At 44.8% G+C, this 14477-nt stretch overlaps 1 protein-coding gene across 2 annotated transcripts; it reads right to left on the minus strand.

Annotated features, from left to right (window-relative positions):
- Nucleotides 1-668: 668 nt before the first annotated feature.
- On the minus strand, nucleotides 669-14098 carry togaram1 (TOG array regulator of axonemal microtubules 1). 2 transcript variants are annotated; one of them, XM_077620521.1, is made up of 23 exons: nucleotides 13802-14098; nucleotides 11413-12555; nucleotides 10072-10138; nucleotides 9676-9804; nucleotides 7986-8225; nucleotides 7647-7918; nucleotides 7322-7545; nucleotides 6927-7027; nucleotides 6688-6840; nucleotides 6548-6613; nucleotides 5918-6072; nucleotides 5768-5834; nucleotides 5466-5702; nucleotides 5245-5368; nucleotides 5039-5144; nucleotides 4148-4383; nucleotides 3908-4066; nucleotides 2915-3041; nucleotides 2736-2851; nucleotides 1752-1935; nucleotides 1456-1675; nucleotides 1301-1387; nucleotides 669-1232 (listed from the first exon to the last, which is right to left on the minus strand). In XM_077620521.1, the coding sequence occupies exons 2-23, from the start codon at nucleotides 12445-12447 to the stop codon at nucleotides 970-972; spliced, it is 4368 nt and encodes a 1455-aa protein (XP_077476647.1). In that variant the 5' UTR covers nucleotides 12448-12555; nucleotides 13802-14098; the 3' UTR covers nucleotides 669-969. The 2 variants fall into 2 exon arrangements, with proteins under 2 accessions (XP_077476647.1, XP_077476646.1); XM_077620520.1 differs by having other exon boundaries at nucleotides 13696-14098.
- Nucleotides 14099-14477: the final 379 nt, after the last annotated feature.

A 14477-nucleotide genomic window follows, 5' to 3' on the forward strand; every position in this document is an offset into this window, starting at 1 on the left:
AAATAGTATGGCAAGTCTTGTGCGCATAGAAGCCATACCCTTGATTCAGTCATTTTTTTTTGTTACAATACGGCTTATATGCGAGAAAATAGGGTAATACTGAGAAGTGGATGCAAGCAATGTATAAAAAGACACAGGGAAGTTTGAGGTACAGAAATAAAACCTTTTATATATATATTTCTATATGTCTTTGTCAACAAGTGGAATATAAGTTAATAAAAGACGTTAAAAGGCAAGTTGAAAACTGGCACTGTTCTGAAAATCCTCCATCGGTTTCCCGGGCAACGTCGGGGGAGGAGCCTAAATTCCTTTTCCGCCGCCAAACCAGCTAAATATGAATTTAAAAATTTCGCCGCAAGCCAGAAAAAGAAATTTAAAAAAGTGCACATCGTTCGCTTTTGTGTTGTACTATTACAGTTGTGTTTCCAATAATATTCTTGAAAAAGACTAGTAAATGCCAACAGATTGTATTTGAACGGATGTAAATATGCTAAAGTGGGATAGCTAGCAAGAAACGATGGCGCTTCCACCACATTAACGGCGACGGGCGTCCAATCCGCTTTGATCGGGAGCTTCCGTCTTTGCGGATTGGCCGTCGGTGGAAGCTGAGGTAGACATTTTTTTTAGTGTTGAAAAATTGGGAGTAGCGACTTATGACCCCTTCTTAAAAAAAACGGCTATTATTCGGAACACAACTGTACTCGAATACTGTACAAATATACAAAGTATCTTCCGCTAATTTCATTTCACAAGTCCGCCAAAAACAGCCACGTGAAACAACAACAACAACAAACAGATTTATAGCCAGAAAACAAACCAAAAAAATCGATACCGCTTTCTTTGTGCGTTTAGAATTTTCCATTCTTGGGACCTGATGTTAGGATTTCGCCACTGAAATCACTGAGAAATATTATTATATCTTTTTTTTTCTATTTTTGCGGGTTACTTTGAGGTACATCCGTTCTGCTTTTACCTTTTGGCCGCCGTCCCCCTCAGAAGCTCGTTCAAACCTTTGTGGACGCCGGCCGACTGCGCGGCGGCGTGCTCGCTAAGCCCCGCCCCCATGTGGGCGAAGAGGGCTCGGCACAGGATGGCGGTGGCGCCGCGCACGCTGCCGCCGCCGTGCACGGCGCCCCCGCCGTGCCCCGACGCCCCCAGGAGATGCCACAGCAAGGGGAGGGCCTTCTGCTCCACCAATTGGGGCTTGCGAGGGTACAGCTCGTTCACCAGATCTAGAAATATCGAGAATGGGGTTGGGGACGTCTGCCCGGCTAGAACCGAAGAGCCCGTTCGGATTTACCTGCGACCTTCTCCACCAGATCCACCTTGGCTTTGCCGTTGATGAACTGCGCTTTGGTGCAAAAAGGCTGGAGGAGGAGCCCGTTATCTGCCAATCAGACGAAAGGACACGGTGGAACTGCCGTCCCGACATCGGGGGACATTGGCGGTTCCTACCCAGGTTGGAAATAAGAGCGTTGATGCTTTTCGTCGCCGCCGAGTAGATGGCGTTGTTTTTGGAGTTGAGGTGATTGTCTACGATGGCCGGGATCAGAATGTTGACCACTTGGGATAAGTTGTCTTTGATCAAGGGGATGATTTTCTGCAGCGACTCCAGGGCGTACTGGTTGATTTTGGGGTTGGATTCCTGCAGCCTGGCCTGTAGCGCATCAAAAACCTAAAAATAAACAAACAGTTGGATGATGCCATCTTTCTGAATAGATTTTTTGGGGGGGGGGTTTGTTTGTCCATACCGGGAAGACGTTGTGGATGACGACGTTGGGATTTTGCTGGCAGTCGGCCACCAGCCGGTCCATTCCCTTGATTCTCTCCCTGAAATCTTTGGAGGCCAGAAGACCCGTGATGTGTTTTATGTACTTGTTCTTGTCTCCTACGTTCAGTGGCTGAGATCTGTTGCTGTAATTACTGTTGGACGTTCTGGAAAGGACATGAGACAAAAATTATGACTCTTGCCTTTGCCTACTAATGCTATTCCCGATGCTATTTCTCATGTAACTCATGCCATTCATCGTCCTGGCGCGTGACCGGACGTTTGGTAGAAGGGACGTTTGGTAGAAGGGACGTTTGGTAGAAGGGACGTTTGGTAGAAGGGACGTTTGGTAGGAGGGACGTTTGGTAGGAGGGACGTTTGGTAGGAGGGACGTTTGGTAGAAGGGACGTTTGGTCGCCGGGTTCGCTTGCTGTCAAATTATGACAGAGTTTACTGTTGATATTTTGATATTAGATATTTAGATATTAAACTCACTCTCTCTCTCTCTCTCATGATTATAATTTTGAAAGCTGGTTTCAACAGGAACAACCCGGCGACCAAAGGTCCGTTCTACCAAACGTCCGTTCTACCAAACATCCGTTATACCAAACGTCCAGGGACCAAACGTCTTTCGACGAAACGTCCGAGTACCTCCTGGCGGGGTGCCGGAGCCCGTTCCGGCCGACAACCAGAATCAGTCGCTAGCCAATTGCAGATGACATGGAGACACGATCGACCGTTCTCGCACGCACGCGCATTTTGCATGCTTGTTTTTTGGACTGTAGGAGGAATACCCGGAGATAACCCACGCCGGCAGAGGGCGAGTGATTAAACCCTCGATTTCGGGATTATACGTATTTGTAGCAGATATGTGGAGCCAATGAAATGGGTTGGCAGGTTAGTACAAACATTAGTTTGGGTGAAATTGACTTGATTCCAATGCGGGTTAAAGGCGACGTTGGTATACCTGACAGTTTGGTTGAGGGGTTCTCTGGTGAGAGACAGTGCTCGAAAAGTACCGCTGCCCGGAAGCGAGCGTCGCCCTCTGGGGGATTGGATGTCCTGAGGGATCTCGCCCAGCCCCTAACAAGTAGGTCAGGGGTCAGAGTTGAAGGCAAAAAAAAAAAAAAACAGTGCTCGTTGTACCTTGGTCTTGATCGTTAAGATGGTGTCTCTGGTAGTCTGCAGGTATTTGGAGGAAATTGTTCTTTCCAGGATCTTCTCAAAGTCCGGATGGGCGGACAGGAGCAGGAGCATTCGGCGGCCGTAGTATCTGGAGGTAAGACCCTTGCTCAATCCCCCCATTTTTACGTATTCATGTTAGGGCTGCGAAATATACTGTATTTTTCGGATTATAAATTGCAGTTTTTTTCATAGTTTGGCCAAGGGTGCGATTTATACGATGGTGCGAATTATGTCTGAAATTATTAACAATTTATTATATTATTTTGCATGTTATTTTCACCCCAAACCGATAGAGGGCGCTCTAGGCGTGTGTTGATCATTTCAACATTGCCAGCAATTTATAAAAACAACTTTTGCTAGAGATCTCTGAATAAAACTTAATATGTTAGGTCATTACTGACATTACCAGGCATGTCAGTCATGTAACATTAGTATAGCGTACACTTATTTATTTTAATTTGAAATTGCCTGTATGTTTTTGGTGTTGGATTTTATCAAATAAATTTCCCCCAAAAATGCGACTTATATTCCAGATCGACTTGTATATCTTTTTTTCCTTCTTAATTATGCATTTTTTTGGCTGGTGCGACTTATAGTCCAGAAAATACGGTAACCATTTTCAAAGGGAATAATCTGATGCGCAGTAAATATTCTTTGGAGGGCCGAATTTTGCCCCCGTGCCGCCACTTTCACACGACTGACTTTTACTATTCATGACCGCGAACGTCCGTGACCAAATGCTAGCCGGCTAACGCTGCTAATTGACTCGAAACACGATCGTTGGACAAGACTGGTTCTAAATTCCGAGCAAACATGGCACCTAGGACATGCTAGATCAGGGATATTAAACATGTGGCCCTCGGGCCGGAAGTGGCCCACCGTGGGTCCGATCCGGCCCGCTGGGTTGTTCATTTTTTTCATCCGACAAAACCAGATCTAGACGGATTCTCGTACCTGGCTTCCTGCGAGGAGTCTTGCGACAGCTTTGTGACTGCAGGGATGATTTTTTCCGCTAAATCTTTCCCTCCGGAAAGGAGGCGAGCGCCTCCGACCTTTTCCACCAAATTGGCCAAGTGTTGGGCGGTGCACTTGCGAACCAATCCGCTGCGATGCCTAACACGGAAGCGGGAAATATGCCATTGATTATTTTGCCATCTCCGGTCGGGGTAAGCGGGCGGCTAAAAAAAAACTGACCCGAGCCCACCGGAAAGCAGAGCATGGGCGGCTCTCGTGGGGGCGCAGTGGCGCACCATGGCGTCTAACGCGGCGTCGATATCGTGTCGGATAAAGACGTCTTTCCCTCCCGCTTTCAGCAGCAAGGCTTTGACGGTGGCATCCAGTTCTTGGTCCATGGCCTTCTCCAGGTGCGTGTAAAGGTCGCCCAGTGTGCACACGGCAGCCCTGGCCACGCCCGACCTCAGATTCTTGACCTAGAAGAGGACAAATTCAGACATCAGACCTAATTCGACAAAAAAAGGTACCGTATTTTCTTGCATATACGCTGTATTTGTCGCAAAAAAAATGAATCGAGGGTGCGGCTTATATGCGCACAAATTAGACGAAACGCCATAACGCAAAACAATGTGGCCGATACGGTCATTTATTTCAAAATAAAGAAAAGATAAACAGATAAAACACTTCTAAAAAATATTTTTTATGAATGAAATTTGCCTGCCATTGCTTGCTTGGGGCGCCGCCATCTTACCTTTTACCGGTAGTTAAACGGACACACTTCCTGGTTGTACTGCTCACATGACTTCCTTTTTTAATTTAACTTCCTTATGATATTGACACTTAATGTGCTTTTGATTCATAAAGTATCTGAGAAATACCACTTGCGATGAATTTTCTCAAGATTTTCCCTTCAAAGTAACACATTTGTACTTCCTATTATAACCATGAATATGGAGTTGAAAATTGTGAATCAGGGGCGGCTTATACGAGAGAAATTGTCAAATTCAACCATTTTTAGGCCATTTTTAAGGGTACGGCTTATACGAGAAAATACCGTGTGTGTCGTAGGTGTCGTTTTAGAAATGCTAGATGAAGGAACTAGAGGCGTTCATTCCACGTTCTGTTTGTTACCTCTTCAATGAGAGACAGGCAGACATCCCTAATCCTGCCCTGAAGCGTGTCACCGTGGAAGTGAGCCAAAGAACGTAGGAGAGTCAGGCCTTTGATTTTCTTGTCCCTTCAAATTGGAACAGGAAGAGAATGGCATATATGATAATAATAACAAATGCGTTTGACACCCGCGTTTTAGGCCCTGACTTTCAAGGCCGGGCTCTCACCAGTCTGTAGAACTTAGTAGGTCAAAGCTCTGCATTAGCGCCAGATCTGGTTTGGAAAAGGCCGACAGTTCTGGAAGCTGGGAGACATTTTTCTTATGGTTCAGCGTATCTGGAGACAGTTCTTCTAAAAAAAGACCATTGAGACAACGCCATCAGACTTGAAACAAAGTGAATATCAAAGCTAAAGCTTCCAAGAATTGGACATTTCGTAGTCGACTGACCTGAGCTGTGGGACAGGGAGGGCCGCGTTCTATTGAGACTGGGCGCCCGCCTCATTCTGGACAGGTTTTGGGGGTTGGGGGGTACCGTGGGGGGGCTGGGTTGATGGATGGGAGTGCGGCATTTGACGGGGCTCTGGAGTCCGGGTGGACTGATCGAGCTGCTCGGGCTTATCGGCGACCCATCCGAGGTGAGGTCTTCAACGCGAGGGGGGATCGTGCCGCCGTTCCAATGCAGAACTGCGACACAAGTCCACCTTTAGAAAATCCATAATTCCCATTTCCGTAGTAAAAATAATGCCTACTTTTCTCCACGTTGTCTTCGTGCGGCGAATCGCAGAGCATCTGTCGAACGCGGTGCCGGATTTTCTCCTGTGGAGTGGACTTTGTGTCAGTCGCCCACGATTGGACGCTAGAGAGACATGAGGGGGTCGTTGTCGTTTGGAAATCCTTACCTCATCTAAGGTCGGGTCGTCGGGGACTCTGTGGTCGCCGGAGATGACCGGGAGGCCTCCCGAGGGATCGGCGCTAGCTTTGTCCGCCGAGTCACCATGGTCCAGTGACCTGGTCAAATCGGAGCGAAGGGAGGACGCCGATGACCCAAACACGCCTGGGGAGGAAGGTGGTGGGTAGATAATGTTACCAGGGATAAGTTGAACTGCTGTGGAAATGTGGCGTTGAAAACGACAACAAAAAAGGCTCCCGTCGTACCTCTACTTACAAAATTACCGTATTTTCACGACTATAAGGCGCACATTAGTCTTCAATTTTCTCCAAAATAGACAGGGCGCCTTATAATCCAGTGCGCTTTATATATGGTAATATATGGTATGTCCTTTGTGTGTGTCAAATACAGAAATAGCACTTAGTACTGACACTGCGCCTTTAAATGCGAAGCGCCGTATAGTCGTGAAAATACGGTAATTGGTTCTCGACTTTGAAAATTCCGTAAGTAGAGGTGTACTTTATATGTAAATTCTATAATTCGTTCCACGGTCCTGGCAGAACTACCAACTAAACCCTCTGGTCAAACTGTCCCAATTTTCCCATTGTTTTGTGGAAGGATAGTAAATGGCCACACCCACCTCTTCCAACGACACCCTCGGGCACGTCTGTCGTTGGCGAAATCCCACTTCCGCTGTTTCCACATCCTTCGAAACCCCAAACGAGAAATCTCATTGGAGCCCAGAAAGTCACTTGCCATTTTAAATCCCCAACGGCTCACCTTTTGTCGATTGATTAACTCTGAACAACGGTTTGACCAATGGCGGAGACGCCACGGCCGCGTCTTCGCCGCCTGGGATTTTTCCGTTGGCGTAAGTGACCCTCTGCCCGACGACGCCCACCTCGGGTGAAAGTTCGTCGCACTGAGATAGTCCTTTTTAAGGTGTAAGATGAAAGAACGACATCTAGGTGTTAATGGATATAATTGAGCATTGGATTGAAATGGCGATGGGTTCTTACCTGCAAGGGCACTTAAGTCCATGGACACAGAAGACTTCAATTTTGCGTAGGACACTCTTGGAATGCGAGGTTTCACTCTTGGGGAGGTCATGCTTCCAGAACTGTTGAGGTCAGAGTAGTTCCATCACATATTTTTGCACCTGATTTCCAGTAATCCCTCGTTTATCGCATATTCACTACTATGCGATTTATTAATTATTTAAAAAATATAGATATTTTTTAAAGTTCATAAAAATGTGAAAATCCACGTTGGAACTCATAAGCGGAAGCCACAACTAGGACCAACGTAAAATATATCTATATATATCTATATATCTATATATCTATATATCTATATATGCAAGTGGGCTTTTCAAGAAAATTCCAAATCTTCTGACATTTTTTGGGATATTCACCTTTTGATGCCAAAGACACTGGAGGTGGTGGGACTCAAACTGGAGAAGCCACTCTCACTGGTAGAACTGGGAAGGATGGGCGAAGTGTACCAAGGGAGGTCTTGACCCAAGGAGGACCTTAGAGTGGAATCCGGGCTCTCTTGGTCCGCCTCTGAACCGCCGAGACTCACTTTGGCTCGTTTTTTAGCGGCGCTGTTGCGTAACGAACGCAGCGAGTTCAACATCTGTCGGGAAAATCGGTTCGGCCAATGAGAGCAGGCCAAAATATCATTCCAATGTCCACAAGTTTTGGACTCCATTGACTGTCAATGGAAGTAAATATTACCTCCTCCATGTCAAGAACGTCCTCTTGAGGATCCTGGGTGGTGTCGGAGTACTCCGCCTCTAGTTGAGCGTCCCTCTCTTGATTTTGGTTCTGGGGATTGATGCGTGGATCGGGATTCTGGTCGCCGGTGTAAAACTCGGCCGCAGGAACCACCGGGGAAACGGACATGGCCGTCCTGCCGGTGGTCAAGGCTCGGCGAAAGGACGATGCCGACGAGGAGATCCTCAAGGAGGCGCCGATTGGCCGAGGAGAGTATCTGGAGGAGGGATCTCCTGCCGAGGTGGAAAATATGGTTATTACAGATGGTTTTTAAGATTCGGCGGAGGAGACGAGGCTCGCCTCTGAGGGTCGCGTCCCGCCGGGGGCTGGCGTCTCGCTTGTTGGGCCAGGTGTTGGACATGGAGAGGGAGGAGTCTGCGTGGCGACGGGATAGCGTCGGGGTCGCCGTGCCTCCTGGGAGGGCGGCCAGGGGGTAGGAAGGGAGGAGAAAGGAGCCGGGGGTGGTGCTGGGGTTAGCGGGGAGGGAAAGAGTGCGCTCCACGCTGGGGTTCCTCGAGAGCAAGTGGCCCTTGGATAGCACTGGCGATGAAAAACAACAACAACACGTTAGGGTAAAAAAAGTAGCTATAAAAATACAAAGTTGATGTTTTGATATGGTAGTTTCCATCTAGTGGAATGGGTCATTAGGATTGATCGTTTTTAAAAGATTTATTGAGTTTTGAAGAAAAAAAAAAAAGCCAAGGGCTTTTTCCGTCAAAATGTAGTGCAGATTTGTAGTAGTAGTGCCATGAAATCCACAAATTTAGATTACTTTAGATTAGATTAGATAACTTTATTCATGCCCTATTCGGGAAATTGCATTGTCACAGTAGCAAGAGGGTGAGAATACAGACACAGCAAAAGACATTTTAGACATAAAAAAACTAAATAAAAATATATAAATAGATCAGTAAATAAATATATAAATAAATTATTAAATGTATATAAATAAATATATATAAATACAGATAAATAAATATATATATACAAATAAAAAATAAAAATATATAAATAGATCAGTAAATAAATATATAAATAAATTAATAAATGTATATAAATAAATATATATAAATACATATAAATAAATATATATATACAAATAACAAATAAAAATATATAAATAGATCAGTAAATAAATATATAAATAAATTAATAAATGTATATAAATAAATATATATAAATACATATAATATACATATATTTTTTGTCACTGTCTTCTCTGTCAATTCAATAATGCGAGCCAATTTATGATATCATAAACATACCTTTGCGATATCGATTTACCAAACGACTCGACATCTTCCGTCTACATCATTTATATGATGAGCAAAATGATTTAAGCTTTAGATGCTTTTTATACCATCATTGTCTTTTATCTCCATGGTTACGACATTTCATTAGGAATTCTGTGTAATTGCGCAAACGTTAAATCTAGGAAACCAGGTAAATATAACATGTCATAGTGACCCTGTTACCAAAAAAAAACGATTTCCTTTGCCAAAGACGTCTATAACTGCCAGAATCTCTTAAAAAAACACTTAAGAAACTGGAACCTATTAAACTGCTTCTTGTGAGTCAAAGGATGGACCATAAAATTTTAGTGCTGCTCTACAAAACACTTGATGACCTTGGAGCAAAAAATACATTCTTGATTTGTTTGCCCCTGTGACAAATGGAGACCCGTTAAAAAGCACACGGGGTGAAGGAGCACTCACTTACGATGCTCCTTTTGCACCCGAAGCTCCATTTAAATCAAGGCTAAAAATGCTATTGTTTATATGATTTTATTATACTTTTTAGGGGTTTTTATCTTTTAATTGTTTCCGTCCTTAACTGTCCTGAGGATTTAATGTGACTTTTTTTGCATGATTTCATTGGTTTGAATGACATTGTGTTGAATGGTGCCATAGATAGAAAGCAAATGTAAGTTTCATGGCCGCCATTTTGGCTCTCATTTAACCAATTGAGTACAGCAATTGCGAGTTCTTACCACTATCCGGGTCGGTAAAGTTTGTCGTTTTGAAGACGTCGGGGTCCAAATTGAGGCTGCCGCTTCTTCGGATCCGAGCCGGAGCGATCCTCCTCCTGGAGGTTTGGGGAGTCTGTGGTTCTGCAGAACCTGGACACAAACGATCCATTTTTAATTCCCATGAATGCAGAATAGTTCATTGGCAAGTTAACCCGACTTGGTATAATTAGCAATATTGTCTTCTATTCAGAGAAAATAAATTAGCATCCTACATTTAGCCAGTTTGGACCAGGTTTTCGGATCGGTTCTCCCAAGAACCACACTCACAAGCTAATCCGATTCCAAGCGTTTTAACCGTTCTTGTCACTATGGCGTAACGAGAGTGTGAAAGATAGACGGATTCGGATTGGCACTTACTAAAAGTTGGGATGTAGGTCTCGGGACTTAACTTTCTGGAGGGCGAAATCATTTCATCGCTCGTGGCCTGTTGGAAGACAACAAAGTTTGGCAATTATTCCAACAGATAAATGGCAATTTGTTCTAATTCTATCAAAAAACGTGGAGATCATGATACAGTAATCCCTCGAATATCGCGGTTAATGTACACCAAACATGGCCGCGACAATTGAAAAATTTCAAAGTTTTATAACGACCCTTTTTTTTCTAAACTGCCAGAATCCTTGTCTATTTGCCACCCAAGAAAACCTTAAATTTGAAGACAGAGTAAGATTTTTCCGCCCACGATACCATCGTTTAAACGACGAAAGACTACAGAGTATTTATTTTTATTCTGTCAGCTATTACATTTCGAATAGCAAACAAGTCTTCTTTTGAATCTTTAACCTTGCGAGATGACTAAATTGGACCAGCAATCAAGCTCGTAAGTACGCGCACCCGTAAGAGGTGCTCAGCTGAAACGGGGGTTGCTGGGAAACGCACTGGAGTCCACAAACCCATGTAAACACTTGAACTAGAACAGAATGGCGTCAATTAGCAGCTCTGAAAATAAATCCGTAAATGTATTTGATAATGGAACTGTTAGCGCAGTTTGCATGTTCTGCCCAGGGCTTGTGTGGGTTTTCTCTGGGTACTCCGGTTTCCTCCCACGTTCCAAAAAACATGCATGCTAGGCCGATTGGACATTCTCAATTGCCCCATGCTATGATTGGTTGTCCTTTGTCTCCTTGTGCCTTGGGATAGGTTAGCCGAGGTCAGCTGGGATAGGCTCCAGCACCCCCCACGACCCTAGTGAGGATAAAGGGGTTCAGAAAATGAGAAATGAGACAAAATGAAATTGTATCCATTGAATTGTCAAAAGGTAAACATTTCAAATTTGATATGATACAATGCTAACTTTTCATTCATTCATTATTTAAACCCCTTTATCCTCATGAAGGTCGCGGGGGGTGCTGGAGCCTATCCCAGCTGACCTTGTACACCCTATCCTAGGGGGGCGACAGAGGACAACCAATCACAGCAAGGGGCAATTGAGTGTCCAATTAGCCTAGCATACATGTTTTTTGGAATGTGGGAGTACCCAGAGAAAACCCACACAAGCCCAGGGTTGAACATTTCAAACTCCACACAGCTGGACTGACCTGGATTTGAACCCAGAACCCCTGAGCCGTCAGGCCGATGCGCTAACCACTCATCCGCCCGATGCTAGCTTGAACGAGGCAATTGCGAGGACAGCAATTTTGCAAAGATGAATTTCTCTTCATTATTGAATGTTTAATAACCAGACGTGGTGGAGCTTACCCGTTCCGAAGACTTTCCGTTGAGGGATCGGCACCGATCGTTTTCATTGGCCGAACAGCCCAGCGTCTCCCACGGTAGTTTATTCTTTCCCTTCCCCGCGCTGACGATCCTCCTCTGCGAGCGAAGCCCGGAATCGGCCAGGGAACCCAAGCTACCGTAGCCGTGCAGCCGCTCGCCGTCCGGCTCGGTCCGTAGACTCCTGGCACTGCCCCCCCGCCCGCCGTTCATCACCCAGTCCAGATCCGCCCCCGAAAAACCATCCCGCGGGGACCAGCGCGTCCCGGTTTTGCCCACCGCCAGACCGTACTCTACCACGCCCTCTGGTGAAAGTCTCGGGAGAACGCACCTGGCTTGTCTGGCCAGCACGGCCGCCACCAGACCGTCCAGGTCCTCGCCGATCCGGACCGCGTCCAGGGCTTTGGCGATTGGCTGCTTTTTCCCCGAATCCAGACAGGAGTCAAAAAGCGCAAAAAGCTCCAAAGCGGCGTGCCGGACCTTCCTTTTTCCGTCCGCCAGATTTGGGGCGACTTCCAGACAAAGTTTGGGTATGTCAAACTCTTTCCTTGGGTAAATTAGCATCGCCGCGATAATGATGTGAAGGACGTCTTCCCGAACTCTGGAGTTTTTGTGTTTCAGGTTACAGATAATAAGATCCAAAACCTGTTGCGGGGACACGGTTTTCATCACCAGACGAAACGTGTCCATGTACTCGTTCCTGGCGATTGTCCGGGTGTCGCCCAGGGCTTTGGCGCTAAGGAAAACGATCTGTTTAACGTAGTCCTGAACACCCGCGTCCAATCGTCGAACGAGGATGTTTAAAACTTGCAAGGTGCCGTAGAATACTTTAAAATTACTGTCGTCCAGAAGTCTGGTCAGAAGATGGAGGAAGTCTTGGATACTCTCGGGAGGGATCGGGTTCAAGTCCACTTCCGAGAGGGTCCGCTTGAGGTCTTCCACGCCGTCTGTGCGGTTTTGATAATTGGTGGGGTCCAGAAGTTGTTGGTATAACTCCTGGGAGACTAGTCCAACAATCATCGTTGGGAAGACGGCGAATCTGGTTAAATGCGAGAAGAATCGAGCGCCACCTCATGGAGATGAGTAGAATCCTCCTTCCCGATTGGCCGATGATGGGGAGCCATTAAACTAGAGATAAAAAAAATAATAATCATGAAAAACAAAAGTTTGGATTTGTTGGATAAGCGTTCACGGCCAGGAAATACATACCGTATTTTCTCGCGTATAAGACGCACCCGCGTATAAGCCGCACCCTTAAAAATGGCTGAATTTGACAATTTCTCTCGTATAAGCCGCCCCCTGATTCACAATTTTCACCTCCATATTCATGGTTTTAATAGGGAGTACAAATGTGTTACTTGTCATTATTTGGTTCTATACCAGGTTATATTCAAAAAGGAAGTCATGTGAGCAGTACAACCAGGAAGTGTGTCCGTAGCGGTCTCGGTAAGATAGCGGCGCCCTGAGCGAACAATGGCAGGCACAAGTAAGTGAGTTTTTTCACCTTTAATGCAAGATACAGTTTATTTTTTCCTTGAATTTCATTCATAGACGTCAAAATTAATTTTCTTTAGCGTTTTATCTGTTTTTTGTTTTTTCTATTTTGAAATAAATGACCGTATTGTCTTGCGTTACGGCGTTTCGTGCATGTCAAGTTGAATTTGTGCGCGTATAAGCCGTACCCTCGATTGACTAGTCATTTTTTTAGCGACAAATACGGCTTATATGCGAGAAAATACGGTAAATCCATTGATTTGATTTTTATTGAGTTTTGAGTTACAATAGTCGATAGTCATTCGTTTACTACACCCTAGACTGGTCGCCAGTCAGTCGCAGGGCACTCATAATTTTCTATTATTGTGTATACATTTATAGAAAAATGGCCCCCATTAGCCTGACAATATGAAATAAAGTACCCAGATTAAAAATATAAAATAAAATACTACACAGCAAATTAATGTAGATCATTATTCGTATTTAGGATTTGGACATACATGCATCTTAAAATAAATACATTATTTTAAAAAGGAATTAAGTAAACTAGCATGTTGATAGGTTAAGGTGGTGCACTTTATACTTGGTTATCCAACCACTTGTGGCTGTTCACCAAATGTACACAATTGCCATCAAATGTAAAATACCGGCGACTGAAGTGAAATAAATGTCGACCGAAACAACCCACGCACTTCGCTGGACTTGTAACGAGCACACGGTAAAGAAAAGACCAGAAAACTCCAGTCGTCATAACGTCGTTATAACGTTACTTACATGGTAATAAGCTAGCTGGCTCCTTCGGCGAAATAATGTTGCCTGCTAGCAAAGTTGAGGAACGACAATAAGAAAACAGTCCGAAAGGGGGTCTGGGGGTCCTTACTTTGACTTCGACGGCGTTGGTGGAGACTGTTAAAGGCGATCTGCTCTGGATTTTCAGGTGTTCGAATCCCGAGATGGCCGGTTTTGGTCAGAACGCTAACATTTTGCTTGGGGTTTTTTTCGATGGAGGATTCGAACGTTGGGAAGCTACGGAGGTATTTTCACCATCGGGCGCCCACGCTCACACACTACATACACACGCGCGCACACGCACGCATGTGCACACGCGCGCGCACGCACGCACACACACACGGGAGCACCGGGAAGCAAAATGGCGTATCCGGGTCGCAAACTGAGCGCTTCCATGGTGACGCGAGCTGCGGGCTCGTGCACGCGCCGCGGCCGCACGCGCACGTCACAAGCGACTACGGGGACAAACTTTTTTTTTTTAAACTCATTTGATTTTTTTCCATACGTATTCAGTTTAATGGAAGAACATGATTTTACTTTAATAATGTGCTTTTTTTATTTTTTTATTTTCTTTTTTTTTCATTTTTTTTCATACGTATTCAGTTTAATGGGAGAACCAGAGTTTACTTTAATAATTAGCTTTTTTAAATATTAACCAACAATGCTGCAAAAAATAATAGATTAATGAACTTTTCTGATAGTCGATAAATTATTTATAGACATTATAATTTAATACGCGTGTTTAGCCTTTTTATGGCAAATATTCT

This window comes from Stigmatopora argus, chromosome 15, assembly GCF_051989625.1.
Source record: "Stigmatopora argus isolate UIUO_Sarg chromosome 15, RoL_Sarg_1.0, whole genome shotgun sequence".
Classification (NCBI taxonomy): Eukaryota; Metazoa; Chordata; class Actinopteri; order Syngnathiformes; family Syngnathidae; genus Stigmatopora; species Stigmatopora argus.

Coding starts and splice junctions, on each gene's coding strand:
- togaram1 (XM_077620521.1), bottom strand. CDS start 12,447: ATGATTGTTGGACTAGTCTCCCAGGAGTTATACCAACAACTTCTGGAC. Junction 5,369..5,465: donor CTCCCTGTCCCACAGCTCAG/GTCAGTCGACTA, acceptor GTCTTTTTTTAG/AAGAACTGTCTCCAGATACG. Junction 4,384..5,038: donor GCCTGTCTCTCATTGAAGAG/GTAACAAACAGA, acceptor GTCCTCTTCTAG/GTCAAGAATCTGAGGTCGGG.